This window comes from Misgurnus anguillicaudatus, chromosome 22 (assembly GCF_027580225.2).
Source record: "Misgurnus anguillicaudatus chromosome 22, ASM2758022v2, whole genome shotgun sequence".
NCBI classification, from domain to species: domain Eukaryota; kingdom Metazoa; phylum Chordata; class Actinopteri; order Cypriniformes; family Cobitidae; genus Misgurnus; species Misgurnus anguillicaudatus.
The window spans coordinates 43,482,501-43,498,106 of NC_073358.2; the positions used below are offsets into that span (position 1 = coordinate 43,482,501).

The 15,606-nt window shown below is 36.7% G+C and overlaps 1 protein-coding gene across 2 annotated transcripts in view; it reads left to right on the forward strand.

The window, feature by feature from the left end:
- The window catches only part of LOC129439794 (transmembrane protein 132C), a 281,641-nt gene extending 273,467 nt beyond the window's left edge, over positions 1–8,174 (forward strand). For both annotated transcript variants that reach the window (XM_055198605.2, XM_073861061.1), the window contains 2 exons: positions 253–444; positions 5,630–8,174. In XM_055198605.2, coding sequence (XP_055054580.2) covers positions 253–444; positions 5,630–6,814 — 1,377 coding nt within the window. In that variant the 3' untranslated portion in view covers positions 6,815–8,174. The remainder of the gene's footprint in view (positions 1–252; positions 445–5,629) is intronic.
- Positions 8,175–15,606: the final 7,432 nt, after the last annotated feature.

A 15,606-nucleotide genomic window follows, 5' to 3' on the forward strand; every position in this document is an offset into this window, starting at 1 on the left:
ATAGATAGACAGACAGACAGACAGACAGACAGACAGACAGACAGGTGGACTGATGGACAGGTGGATAGACAGACAGATACCTATGATGTGTAATGTATAGATGTATTAGATATGTAAAGTCAGCATAATGGTAAAAATTGTCATCATCTTCACATGTCTTCAGTGAAAAATTCAAACTATATAAGTCAGTATCTGAGCTATGTGAAGATTAGATCACTGTGCATCCTGAGGGCATTTCTCTGTATTTCCCAGGTGATATCCCCTCTGTCTGACTCTATTTTGGCTGAAAAGACGATCACAGTGCTGGATGATAAAGTGACTATCACTGATCTGGGAGTTCAGCTGGTGGGCTCACTGAGTCTCTCTTTGCAGCCAAGTTCCACCAACAACAGAGCCTTCTACATCACAACCACCGCTCAAGACCTGCTGCACACACCAAAACAGGTGAGCACCAGATTAATCCATTCACATCTACAGTGGCAAGAATAAGCATGTGAACCTTTTGGAATTTCATGGTTTCTGAATAAATTTGTCATAAAATGTGAGTCAGGGTTATTGATAAACATAATGTGTTTAAAAATAATTACACAAAAAAACAGAACTTTCATATCTTTATTGAACACAATGAACATTTAAAATGGCAGTGGAAAAAGTATGCGAACGCTTAGAATTAATAACTGGTTGACCCTCCCTTGGTAGCAATAACCTCAACCAGGCGCTTCCTGTAGCTGTGAATCAGACCTGCAAACCGTTGAAGAGGAATTTTAGCCCATTCTTCCTGGCAGAACTGCTTTAGCTCTGTCATATTCTTTGGACGTCTCATGTATATGGCCCTCTTCAAGTCAGTCCATAGCAATCTCTATTGGGTTGAGGTCTGGGCTCTGACTTGCCCACTACAAAAGGCGGATTTTATTTTTCTGAAGCCATTCTATTGTGGACTTGATCTGGCGTTTTGGGTCATTGTCCTGTCCCACCTTCTACTGGCCAAGCCCTGGTGCAGCAAAGCAGGCCCAAATCATGATGTTTCCTCCACCATATTTTACAGTTGGGATGATGTTTTTATGATAATATGCCGTGCCGTTTCTATGCCAGATATAGCGGTGTGATTTTTTGCCAATACCGCTGTGGAGTGTCAATGTGCTCTTTTCCAAACTTCAGGCATGCAGCAATGTTCTTTTTAGTAAGCAGTGGCTTCCTCCGTGGTGTCCTGCCATGGATACCCTGCTTGTTCAGTGTTTTACGTATTGTAGACTCATGAACAGAGATGTTAGATGCCTTAAAATCTTTGGCTGTCATTTGGGGTTGTTTCTTTGCCACATTGATTAGTCTTCGTTGTGCTCTTGGTGTCATTTTGATGGGCGCCCACCTCTTGGTTAAATAGCAAAAGTCCCAAAGCGTCTCCATTTGTAGAGTGGTGAATTTCTAAAGTCTTTGAAATAACTTTGTAACTTTGATCGTAGCTCTTTTGAAAGCTCTTTTTGGCGAGGCATGGCTCACATAAGAGTGTTATTTTTTGTGCAGAGCAAACTCCAAAGGTTTGAGGGGTTTTTATCAGTAAAAGTAGCTGGGTGATTCTCACGAAAAACTTGGTTTTAAAAATGTCAAGCATGAAAATGTAAAAATTCCTTAAATTTACTTTTTTTCCCACCAGACATTGAAAAACAAAGTCTGGAGTAAATGGGAACAACACTTTTTGTAACATAATTTTAAAAAATAGTCCTAAAAAATCTCATTACCGCAACAGTCAGAAAACATCAACACTGAAATTTTTTCAAAATGACATGACAAACCTGAAAGAACATAAGTTGGAGATTCTGCAAATGCATTTAAAATCAAAGTATTATGCTTCTATTAATTAAATTAACATTTAATAAGCATCTGTTGTGGTAATGATAATCAAAATGTCGTGTAAGCATTCTGACAAGACAATATTTCAAATTAACTGTAAAAATGATCTTACCTGGTAGCCATCTTGAAGTAACTGGTCCATGTGCTTGGTCACTCAACTTTGTTAAAATTCTGTATGTGTGCTTAAACTGTTCTCAAAAAGTGTTGCGGAGGATGAGAACATCAGGCATGGACACATCATTTTCCTAATTTTTCTTCATTATTATTATACATGAATATTCAGTAAATATTTTTTTCTGTCATCGAAAGTATTTATTTTTTTCTTAATATTTTTGTGTTAATTTGATTAAATTACAACATAACGCATGTTCAAACACAGCCGGACACATTGCGGTAATGAGAATTTCAGCAGAAGATAAGATAACATTTCCAATTATAAATTCTTATGTTGAAATCACACATTGTGCAAGGTAGAACACAGTATTGTGTTAATTCTGATGCTTTTTAATGTTACTATATTACACAAGCTAAAATCATTAGTGCCGTGGTGTTTCAATGGTTTCGTGAGAATCACCCAGCTGTAGTCCACACCTCTAAACATATTATATTAATGAGACTCCAGGTTATCTAAAACCTGAGCAAATTTGATTTGTTTCTGTTTATTGTTTACAGTTTGACTGGATTGTGTCAAGTTGAGGGCCAAGGGTTATGAGACTTATGAGACTAACATTTCCAAAAGCCACGTGAACACACGAAAACTCACTTTTCAGATCATGATGCTTTTAGAGCAGGCATTGTGAAAAATACCTTTGATATCAACTGGACAGATAGCGTTGGAGAAATAATCCAGTAGTATGCAAAGATGTTCCTTAAGCTCTGGTTTTTGTGTTCTCCATTAGCTCATGGCCCCTCGCTAGAGGCTCCGGTATTCATTTTGGCAGGTGTTGTTATAGCTGAGATGTGAATATCTCTAATATTCTTCATCTCCCTACAGTGCTGTTTGGAATCATCTGATTAAAGGATCTAAAATAGCAGCACTGCTAAAAATCGAAACACTTGCCTTGCCTTCTGCCAACATTTTCCCACGCACAGGGCCCAAGGTTAACTATGAGTGAATGAGAGTGGGTGGGAAAACACTGCAAGAGTCTCATTTGGAGTTGTTGGCAATTACGGATATTAAGAAAAACACTCGCCATATATCCACACTGAGTGATCTGTAGTTGATCTGCAATGTTTTTTTTTTCAGAATTTGAAATCATGATTCAACACAACTCCCTCTACACTACATCCTGTGCAATGTGCTTTAATTAGCAACGAAGAGAGCATGGTTTCAATTCACACATAGTAATAAAATGTATAACTTATAAATATATAAATGTTTAGCTAATAAAATGTATGCACTGTAAGTCACTTTAAATTAAATAATCTGCTAAAAAGATATCTAATTTAACTCTGTAATAATGCAAGTGCTGCTATATGTATATATGAAGAGTTTGGTTCCAAAACGCAATAAATACATTTAGACTAATTTGGGTAAAAATCTGTTTTCTATATCAAGAATGTGACAAGATGAAAACCACTATTTTCTGTTACAAACTTTCACATAGCATCTTTAGGTTATAATAACATTAAAAGTCCAAATCCATAATTTGATTTTCAAAGATTTGTTATAAAAACTGATTATTTTTTCGGCAAAATGCAAGAAATCCAAGATTCAGTTAATCTATTGAATCAATATATAAATGTGCATTTATCTTTACCATGTTGTATTCATTTAATTGACTAGTGGTATACATTAATAAGCATTAATGGCATTAATCAAAACATTTACTTTGTCATATTAAGAACACTGTCATTGCTGCTTTCATCCTTGAGACGTCGTAGCTGAACTTTTTTGACAGCGATCAGCTGTAAAATGTTTTGGTCCTGTTGATTTTCGTTGACTTTGTCTAAAATAATTAAAGGTTTTTCAGAAGATCCCCCTGGGGTCAATGTGTTAGCATGACAGAAGATTGATGCTGTCATAAGAGAACAAGCAACAGCCGGTATTTTCCTTCGTCCGAGTGCCTCTCACATAAATTATTTGATTTTGATGGCTTACGTTTCTTCCCCGCCACAGAAAACCACCACAGTTTTATCACTGCCATCAAAATTACTATTTTGTTTTTATTTGTTTGTTGATCACAAAGTACAAAGTATATATATATATATATATATCTCAATCTATTTTACTAAGATACAAACAGAAAATACAGGAAATATGTACAAACAATTTAAAATAAAATTTTCAGGACTAAATGTCGTCTTTAGGGTTCATCGGTGTTAAGTGTGACCTCTCTTGGCACTAAACACATCTTGAGGGTTTTTGAGCAGAATCAAGCAATAAGGATTTATTTTTATTTAGGTTTAAGAGATCTTGCAGTTTCCTGCTATTGCTCAAGTTGAAGGAGAGTTTACCCTAAAAACTTGATACGTCAGTTTACATTTTTATCTAGTTTTTAATACTATATACACATTTCCGGTATTTTTTGTATGTTTTCTATTAAAGAGACTGAGAAACAATTATATATGATCACTATAACATTGCAAAAACAACAAATCTAATCTTGGTATTTTACATAAATGATAAAAACTTTTTATATAAAATTATCAGTGTAACATTTTTACTTGACCTCAAAACATATCAGATCCCCAGGTTGGGAACCACTGCATTAAAGCAAAAGTTATCCCAAAAAGCCTCCATAATTCCTCCTTTCAAGGTTTAGAAGGGTTTTTATGTTTAGACGGTGAACGATGACAAAATTTCCGATATAAATGATGGCATTATTTACAATTTTTGGGTGAACTGTGCTTTTTAAGCAATTGTTTTCAACATCATTACACACATAGATCATCAAAAAAGATGGATGACGCATCTCTAAAGACTTCCATTATAGAAAATGAAGCCAAAATATCTAAAAAAAAAAAAAAAAAAAACGGCAGCTGATGTCTTATCCTGTTTAACTCAATCACAAACACACAAATCATGTCGTTACACCCTCTTTTTATACCATCTAATAACTAACTTAAACCAAACTTATTAGAAAAACAAACACTTAAAGATATCAGCATAATTCAAAAACTAAAGTAACAAAAAAAATTATTTTTGAAGTGTAATTTAATTTTTAAGTTTGGCTCATGTCATCTTAATTTATATGGAGAGGGTGGGGTTCATGACCTATACCGCAGCCAGGGGGCATTAAAATGTTTTGGCTTTACTCTTCAGGACGTGTGTGGCACCCTTGATTACACACTGTTGAGTTCTGTTTCCATGTAGTTGATTTACTGAGATGATTGAAACACGAAGTGCATACTTAAAACAGTATTAAGTTCAGTTGGGAGGTAGAGGTGATGATACTCCAACCCTGACTCAACGGCATACAAAGAAAGACATGACGGGTTTATCAGCTGCATTCTGTACAGATAATGCTTTCCAAGAGTTTTTCTTACACATGCATTAACTCTAAAATAGCGAAGGACTAAAACGAGACTCTTTTGATAATAAAACTTGATTCATCATAGGCATTTGAGAAGTATTGTATACATTTATCAAGAAAAACCTGAAATGCGTGATTTATTTGACGTCAGTTCAAATGAAATCACAGGACGTCTCTGCTTTGATATCCACATGTAGGTGACAAAGCTTTATGATTCATCAAGGACAGATATGCAGTATTGTATATAAATGAGAATGTTTCTCCCTATACCTGCATTTACCTATCTGTCTCTTCTACTTTAACAGGAAGCTGTCATCAGTGCATGGATCCAGTACAGCGATGGCTCAGTAACCCCTCTCGACATCTACGACCCCAAAGACTTTACCCTAACAATCACATCATTGGATGAGACAGTGGTGTCCACCTATCAAGAGAATCCCCAGCGCTGGCCAGTTGTAGTGGCGGAGGGCGAGTGCCAGGGGGCGCTGTTGCGAGTCGAGATGATGATCTCTGAAACCTGCCAGAAGTCGAAGAGGAAGAGCATTTTGGCAATGGGAATAGGAAGTGTACAGGTGAAGTTCGGTCAGAATGATCTGGAGCAGAGGAGTGGAACTCAAGAGGAGAACAGCACAAATGAACAGAGAAATAAGGTTGTAGAAGCGGATAAAACTAGCGGAGGAGACGGCTGGAAAAACACAAACACAGCGGTGGACAGAGAGGAGGGTTCCCTAAAGAAACTTAGCACTACAGCAAGGACTACCCTGAACAGTCGTTCCGGGGGCAAAAAGCAGAGCGGGGGGCAGACCAACAACCCTGTGGATTACACCAGTTACCCAGCGCAGGTGGACCTACCCGGCGGGGCTGAAAGTGACTTGACCCAGAGTCCAAGAGGTTTGTCCGACCTAGAGATCGGCATGTACGCCCTGCTGGGAGTCTTTTGTCTTGCTATCCTAGTCTTCCTTATCAACTGTGTGAGTTTCGCTTTCCGTTACCGTCACAAACAGCTTCCTGTTCTGGAACAGGGCAACATGAACCACGCCCACGATTGGGTGTGGCTTGGCAACGAAGCAGACCTAATCGATCACCATGGTGACCACGGGCCTTTGCCACACAGCGACGAATGCACAACCGCGATAGATCGCAACGAGGGGTGCGAGGAAAGCAAGTACCTTCTCAACGGGAGCGGCGTTCAGAAAAGCAGCTCCTTGCACGGTCGCGGCATACCCCATGTGCACTCCGATTCAAGGCCGTGTTCTGGGAACGATCCCGCTGGTAAGGTGGAACCCCTCAACAATTCGCCCAGCGCGGCCAAGCGAAAGAGAGTCAAGTTTACCTCTTTTGCCACCGTGCTACCCGATGAAGGGGGGCCATACACCAACTCCATCCTTATTGGGCATGAAGACGACATAAAGTGGGTCTGTCAAGATATGGATTTGGGACAGTCTGCCGAGCTCAGAAGCTACATGGAGAGACTGCAAGACAATCTGTGAAAGGTGGGATACGAGAAAAGAGAAAGGGAGAAAGAGGATGGACACACAAAAACTCACCAGAAATGCCTTTGCACTGAGGGAGGATAGCAGAAATGAGTATGAGAGTCAGTAAGAGATTGCTAATAGAGAATTCAAAGTGGATACATGTGGGGAATAAATAAAGTAAGTCTGAAGGAATAATATCCACCGGGAATCTGGAGTTAAGTAGGAATTTCACAAAAAGGGGAAATGGGTGAAAAGAGACTGGCACGTTCCTACTGGCTCTGACAAGCGGTCCAGGTGGCGCAAATAAAGCAGCTGCCAACTGGCTAGCGCAGGGACAGAACGCCAGTTACACACACCCTGAATGAACAAGTATAAACAAGACCAGAGAGATAGGAAACAAATCTGACAGATGTACAGAAACTTACAGTCCACAAAAGTTATCGCTAATGTAATTTTATTTAGATAAAAAGTTCAAATATGGACCAATCTTATTTTTTAAAAGAATCCCTTGCTTTTTTCAAATCCGATTAGTATGTAAGTAGACCAGAACAGGCCGCCGCAGACCCGGCTCGCCCCAGGTGTAAGTTTGTTTTTGAACACTCATTTTGTACCGCCTGTCCTCCGGGGTGGCCACATGGAAATCCCGAAGCTGGGATGCCAGCTGTATCGTCAATCAAAAACTCAAAAAGCCCCATTTCTCCTTAGGAAGAAAACCACCCAACACAACAATGACGAAAAGCAACATAAGAACCGAAAATACTTTGCGTTTGAGGTGAATGTGGAAAGAGGATTGTGGACTTCTTTTAAGCTCCATTTGGAGGTTGTTCATTTGCACAATACATCTGTTCAGGGCTGAGCCCGTCCGAACTGTACGTACAGTGTCTGACCCAGACTTATTTTATTTTGAATCAGTCTGGCCCCGGCATAGATTGCGACGATGATTCAAACAGACATGAAAGCCCACATAATGATTTGTGTTTGTTATAAAACCATATGATTGCTGTGATAGAATAATATACAGATTAGAAATGGTCTATTACTCATGGTAACTGTATGAATGTTTCTCTTTTTATTGAGACGAAATGTACATCATTTACCTCTTTTTACACTTCCCCGTGGTTTTTACATGTCATAGGTTTTCAATTTCTGCTTCACCGACCCCATCTTCTGAATCCTTGTTGTTTATATTATCGAAGAGTTGTAGAGGAGGACACAAATAAGACCTTCTCTTTGAATGCTCAGGTGAATATATGCTCACAGACGAGACGTGATAGAAAAGATGAAATGTAGATTGTAAGAATGCAATATTTATTTGTAAGTGTAACATGAGATAGGATGTAAATAAATGATTCAAAATTTCTTGTGGACACTACAAGACGCCTACGCGAGTACATTTTCACATCCGACACGTGGGACGAATTTAGTGTTTCACATTCTGTGTTAAGATCTGATTTCCCTCGGGAAAATAAAAACGATACACTTTGATATATTAAGCCATGTCATGGGTTTTGTCAGGGCTTGCACATTTTCCATTTAGACGAGATTCACTCTTTTCCTTTGATTTATTATTCCTGTTCATTTCAAAGGTGTTTGAATACTCAAAGCTACACTAAAGGTGCTCAGAATCGCTCTGATGTGTCAAAAGCAACGTGTGAGTCCATCGGTTGGATAAAAATTATGCGCTACGAAGGCCGAACTGACATGCGTCTGGATTTTAGCAGTTGCGGTAAAGGAACTAAAGGAGTTTGACTTGAACAATTACTTTTTTTAAAATACACTTATTCACCTGATCTCAATACAAAATGATAGGAAATCGTGCTTTTCGTGTTTTCTCATAGGATCGGTTTGACCTTTACGGTGTAAGGTTTTATTCTGTTCTATGCTTGATTCTCAGTACAGCAAAGTGACTGCTTTGTCTTATTACATTACTTGTCAAGTATATTAGAAACCATATAATAGAACATGTCAGAGAGATAGAGAGAGAGAGAAAGGAAGAGAGATGTTAAGCTCATATGTCAAGGCCGTCTCTGGCCACCACATATGTCGCTGACACCTTAACCAGATGATAATAAACTGGTCTGTAACAATAAAGTGTTTCTTTAAGATGATTCATTATACACGTGAGGCCTTCGATTCAGTGTCAGTGTTTGGTGATTGAAAAATAGGAACTCTTATTTTATATACAATGTCAGAAAAATGGTCAATAAATGGTCCTAGCTGTCACTGGGGCAGTATCTTTTAAAAAGGGCCTGATGTGTACCATTTAGGTACAGATATTTATACATTTGGTACCAATACTGTATGTATACCTTTGATGTACTAATATGCACTCTTTGGTACCCGTTTATACATCTGAGGAACTAATAGGAACTCTATAGTTGCAAAGGTTTACTTTTTGAAAAGGTGCCACCCCAGGGACCATTTTTTGATCATTTTTATCTGACTTCTGAAATGTTTATCTATTAATCTATTTCTAAATCCTTTTTAAACCGCATTTTTGCATAAGCCATGTCATATTTTGGTATAGAGACAGAGCGCAGTTATACAAATTTGAAAACCACGCCCACCGGGGGGGGGGGAACAATCCAACCGTCTCCATTGACTTTGTATTGCGAGAGGCCGCTTCCTTGTCATTTCTGGCTTATAACAAAAAACTGAATAATGCCTAAAAGCTGCTGTGTGACAATATGTACAGCTAACAAGCCAAAGAACCCAGAAATAAGTTTTTATAAGCTGTCAAGCAGTAAAACCCAGTCTTTAAGGAGAAAAAAGTGGATCGCCGACTACATTTCCCCCTAGTGGACGCAGTTCTACTAATAGGAGTACTATGAAAAGTTGCCTGTTTTCCACTTTTGTGTCTTTAAACGCTCGTTTTTTGAGCTCGACAGCTTATAAAAACTTATTTCTGGGTTCTTTGGGTTGTTTTCCTCCCTGTGGGCGTGGTTTTCAGGCTCTGTCTCTATATGAATCTCTGTTTTCCTATAAATATATTATGAATATATTTTGTGTTGTATGAGTGTCCATGATACAAATGTGTCTTTTTAATAGAAATGCTATGACACAAAGCACACCAGTCACAGCATCCCACAATAAACGTGAAATTAAAAAAGGTAATCTAAAGACACAGGCCACTTCCCATTGGCTTCCCCAAACAAGGTCAATTTAAAATGGCACATAGAAATGAAGAGTTCGGTTCCAAAACGCAATAAATCCATTTTGAGTAATTTCGGTAAAACGTATTTTCTATACCAAGAAAGTGACAAGATGAAAACCACTATTTTCCATGACAAACTTTCACATAGCATCTTTAGGTTATAAAAACATAAAAATTCAAATCCATAATTTGATTTTCAAAGATTTATTATAAAAACTGTTTTTTTTTCAAAATGCTATACATTTATTGAATCAATATATAAATGTGCATTCATCTTTGCCATGTTATATTCATTTAGTTGACTAGTGGTATACACTGATTAAAAAATAAACATTAATGGCATTAATTAAAACACTTACTTTGTCACATTAAGAACACTGTCATTGCTGCTGTCATCCTTGGGACATCGTCGCTGAACTTTTTTGACAGCGATCAGCTGTACGTGTTTTGGTCCTGCTTGATTTTTGTTGACTTTGAGTAAAATAATGGAAAGTTTTTCATAAGATCCACTGAGGTCACTATGTTAGCATGACAGAAGTATGATGCTGTCGTGTGAGAACAAGCAACAGCCTGCATTTTTCCTTTGTTGGAGTGCCTATCGCATAAATTATTCGATTTTGATGGCTTACATTTCTTCCCCGCCACAGAAAACTACCACAGGTTTAGCGGATTTATTGCATTCTGCAGAGGAGGAGGAGTGCCGTTTGTCGCAGTTTGGAAAAAAGGAAGAAAAGATGACAGAATAACATGGTGGATATTGGATTTTGCACAAAATTAAGAATTTACTTTTTAATACTGACCTGATAAAATACTGATTTTGGTGAAACGAAATCTAAAAATGGCGTTTATCGTGTTTTGGACCAAACTCTTTAAATATAGGTTTAAAGACTTAAGGTTTGCTTACCTCAAGTACTGACATTTGTTATTGTCACTAGTATTTGTTTAGTATTAGTACGTTCATTCTGTACATGTCTTTAAAGTTGGTGCTTACTGGCATCAATCATTTTCTTTACTTTGTTTCAATGAAGCTTCTGTAACTCTTTCGTCCTTTAGTTTTTGTTTGAGCTATAAGTGCATTTATTTTGTAATTCAGTTAGTGTTAGTGTTGCCTTCTATGTCTTTTCATAGTCTCTATAAAATTAGTTTCCAGGAAAAATCAGGAGCCAATTTCACATGTTTTTGTGTTTATATACTGTAATTTCCATGTCTTTTATGTTTCAGTGCATGTAGGGCAGCTTTGATGTATGCCAACGACAAAAGTTCTGGATGGTGCACAGCAGACACACTATTAGCCCCAGTATTACAGTACATCAACCCAGGGTACAAACAGGTAAAGTCTGTGTGTGAGACACAGTGCGGTGAAATGTACACATTCCATTTGGACTGTTTCAACAAAAGATTGCACAAAAATGCTCTGTAATGAACCTCACTATTTTCCACTTGGACTTCAAAGTCATTTTTTGAAATATGGAGCCATTTTTCCCCTCTCAGCAAAGATGGTACCGACATTACATGGCTCTTTTATGGGTGATGAGAAAAGGTAAGGGGCTGCATTATCATTGTTTTACCAAATAGATGTCATTCATTTAGTTATAGTCAAGGGGGCTTTCAAGGAATATTAAATTATTTTGTGGTACAAAACAAAAAGTCTCCCTTTTGTGCTATTACCAGGCATGTAAAATTCAAATTGTCCGTAAAATATGGAGGCAAAAGATTATTAAGTATAACATTTTTAGGTACACTCAAAAAAATGCTGGGTTGTTTTTAACCCAAGGCTGGGTAAATATTTATTGGACACATGTTGGGTTATAAATATAAAATGGGTTGTTTTAATGCAAATGCTGGGTTGTTCCAAACCATGGTTGGGTAACAACAACCCAACATAGGTTTATTTACAGTATAACTCAGCATTTGTTTTGTCCAATATTTACCCAGCTCTGGAATAAAAACAAAGAAGGGTTTTATGAAGTAAAAATAAACAATGGGTCTCATTTATTAAGTATGCACAAATGTGTGCTTGTAATGTGTATACAGACGGTTTTATGAACAAATCATCATTCATCAAAAACTTTCGGTAACACTTTATTATAATGTTCATTAATTAACATTAGTTAACTACATTAGTTAACATGAACTAATGATGAACTGCACTTGTGCAGCATTTATTAATCTTTATTAATGTTAATTTCAACAATTACTAATACTTTATTAAAATTTGGTTAACGTTAGTTAATGCACCGTGAACTAACATGAACAAACAATGAACAGCTTTATTTCTATTAACTAACATTAACTAATGTTAAATCATGAACATTATAATAAAGTGTTACAAACTTTCATACTAAATGTATGAAAAAATTCTTATACTTATACTACACATACACTATAATCAAATACTAGGCTATTATTATAATGTATTTAATAATGTTGATATATAAAATGTACATTATTTTTGTAAAGGTTTTTGTAAAAGTATAAAAGTTTGTAAGTTGTTTATTAATCAATATCGGCTTGAAATAGGATTAATATTGTTAATTGTTAGCTTGTAACTCATTTAATAATGTAAACGCATACAGCATATCGAAATGTTTTTGCAAATATACATATTATTGTTAATATAAATGCTTATAAATGCTTAATATAATAAATAAAGCATAACTACAACATTTTATGCCTAAAAGTTGCCAGGAATAATTTTGCCAAATACTGTACACAATTAGGGCCCTATTTTAACGATCTACTGTAAGCGCATTGTCTAAAGCACACGGCGCACGGTCTAAATGAGCGTGTCCGATGCCACTTTTGCTATTTTAACGACAGGAAAAATGGTTTGTGCGCCGACAACGGTCGAAAAGGGTTGTTCATATTTCCTAATGAGTAATGGGTGTGTTTGGGCTTAAAGAGTCTTATCCCCGGTTTAAGAATAATGTAAAAAAATGTGTTGTTTTCATTTTTATTGAAATTTAATTTTTTTGGATTAAAACCTTTAAAAGCCTTTTTCTTTAGTCATAGAAGTACAAATAGCAGGCTTTTAATTGCTGTAAATGTAATGATATCCTACATAATCATTGTAATCTCATAAAATAATTTGCAAGTATGCAAGAAAAGGTTTGTACTCTAAAAATACAAAGAAGAGATAAAGAATTTACAAACGCGCGGCGAGCCGATGCGTTTCAGCACTAGAACAGCGCCATGGGATTTTTAAAAAGCATTACTTAAAATGTTTCTCATCTCACCATATTCACAGGTACAGTGTCATCATATACAATAAATCCGTAAGGTAGCATTTAAAAACATTTTAAAATAGATGCATTTGTTTAAAGCAAAGCGTTTATGTACTTTCCAGGCTACAGGTGAAGCAGCTCTTTGCACCTTCTAACGTCTCATAATTAGTCCTCATTTATGTCCAAGAGACTCAATAATAATCTTTTACATTCAATCCTTTAATCTTTCATATTTAAAAGCGTTTTTGTGCTGCTGCGCATTCATGTATGTGATAAGCAAACACGCGTTGTTGTCCTGTTATAGGCGCATAATTTACTGCTTTCTTTAAATAACAAAAAAACATATTGGTCAATGATGTAGTCTATTGTAGTTGCCTTAAAATAGCAATGCGCCAACAATGCACCTGAACACACCTCGTTTTTTTTAGACCAGAACGTCCATGGGCGCAAAAGTGGGCGCAAATGCATTTGCTATTTAAACAACGTGGCGCTAAACGTGAAAACTATAATTGCTCAGGGTTAAAACTAGCAAAAGACACTTGCATCGCGCAAAAATAATTGTGTCTACACCTTTTCAGTGCTAATTTTTGGTAAATCCTGACAGTAGTTCTTTTTATGGCAAAAGAGGAGTTTGTGCTAGTACAAGCTGTTAGTAAATCTGTTCCTAAATCAGCCAAAGTAGCTTTTACTTGTCCAAGACGTTTTCTCCTTTTTACGTGCAGTATGCATCAACAGTTAGGAAACAAACTGCGAGTGGTTCCGTATAACTTACGTTAACATTTACAGTACAACTGTAAAGTCCAATACATTTTTTAAAGGGGTCATAGCATGAAAATCTGACTTTCCATGTTTAAGTGCTATAATTTAGTCCCCAGTGCTTCTATTAACTTTTGAAAAAGAACAACCCAGTTAACTTAGTTTTGATAAATCATTCTCTGCAAGCATGTGAAAAATTTGGTTGTTCAGATTTTGCCTGTTTTGTGACGTAGATAGCAAGTCCAATTACAATAATACCACCCCTTAATCTGCACTTTCCAACCACTGCACTGCCATTTAGTGCAGAAAGAAAGAGAGAGAGAGAGAGACAAAATAATTGACAGCACAATTGAGTTGCAACTGCAACAAACCACCATCATTGTGATCGGTGTTTGCCCTTTCATCCTCTCATTTGCATTTTAAAAGGCACACCCAAAAACGGCACATTTTCGCTCAGGCATGCCTACAAAGTGGCTATTTTAATATACTATAATAAATTATCTGTGGAGTATTTTGAGTTAAAACTTCACAAACGTACTCTGGGGACATCAAAGACTTATTTTACATGTTTAAAAAAAATTCATAATATGACCCCTTTAATGATGTATTCAAGAGTAGTAGAAATAAATGTTGCACTTGTTAATGTATTAATATACAATTTAATGTATAATCCTTATTAAACTGTTAAACTATCCTGTCTCGCACTTCTTTTTTCTTTTAAATCGTCTTATTTTCCAGTGGCATAAAACAGATGGTCGAGTTTTCTTGCACTCTCATCCACTCTGTGTTTTTTCTTCCTCCCTAAACAAATTTTATTTCAATTTAGTGTCTTCCATTAACATGTGTTTCTGCACAGAGCATTGATTTACTGCTGGTATCAAATACATATTGCCAACCAAGTGAGACATGCAACCTTTCATTTTCACACCGTCGCCTTACAAATTCGACATGCTACATTAACAAGAAAAATGGCCGTGTTTGGGGAAGCCAATGGGAAGTGGCCTGTGTCTTTAGATTACATTTTCGTTTTCATTTCACGTTCATTATGGGATGCTGTGACTTGGGTGCTTTAAGTTGTGTCAGTGTGAGCGTTGCTTTATCGCGAATGTGTTCGTGCGGGCACACACAAAGTTAAGGTATACTGTACCTTGCACTTGCTTTCCTGCCTATATGGTCTTTTTACAGAATATTAAAGCAATGCATCTTCATGAGAGGAATGAAAGTGCCTAGAGCAAGGCCTTCACATTCTTTCTTAAATGTGTTTGATTTAAGGCCCATAAAATAGACCTGTGTGGTCTACAGTTTATTTTTTGTGTATGTGTGAATGAGCTACCCAGTCTCACGAAATTACGTACCTATAGTCACATAATTTTTTGATTCTTTATCGTGATACTGTCACGAATTTCCACGTTTTTTCGTGATCGTGTCACGAATTTCTGTTTATGTGTCATTGTCACGTATTGGTTACTCAACTGCTTTTTCCTATTTTCAAACCATTTTCGCTTCGGTTTAGGGTTAGATTTGGTGTTTGCATTAGGATGTCACTTTAAGTATTGGTTTATACTGTTTGTTTCAGATTTATTTTTTATATTTTTAAACCATTGTCGCGTGGCGTTAGGGTTAGAGTTGGGTTTGGGTAAGGATGTCATTTTATGTCAATCTAACCCTAAACC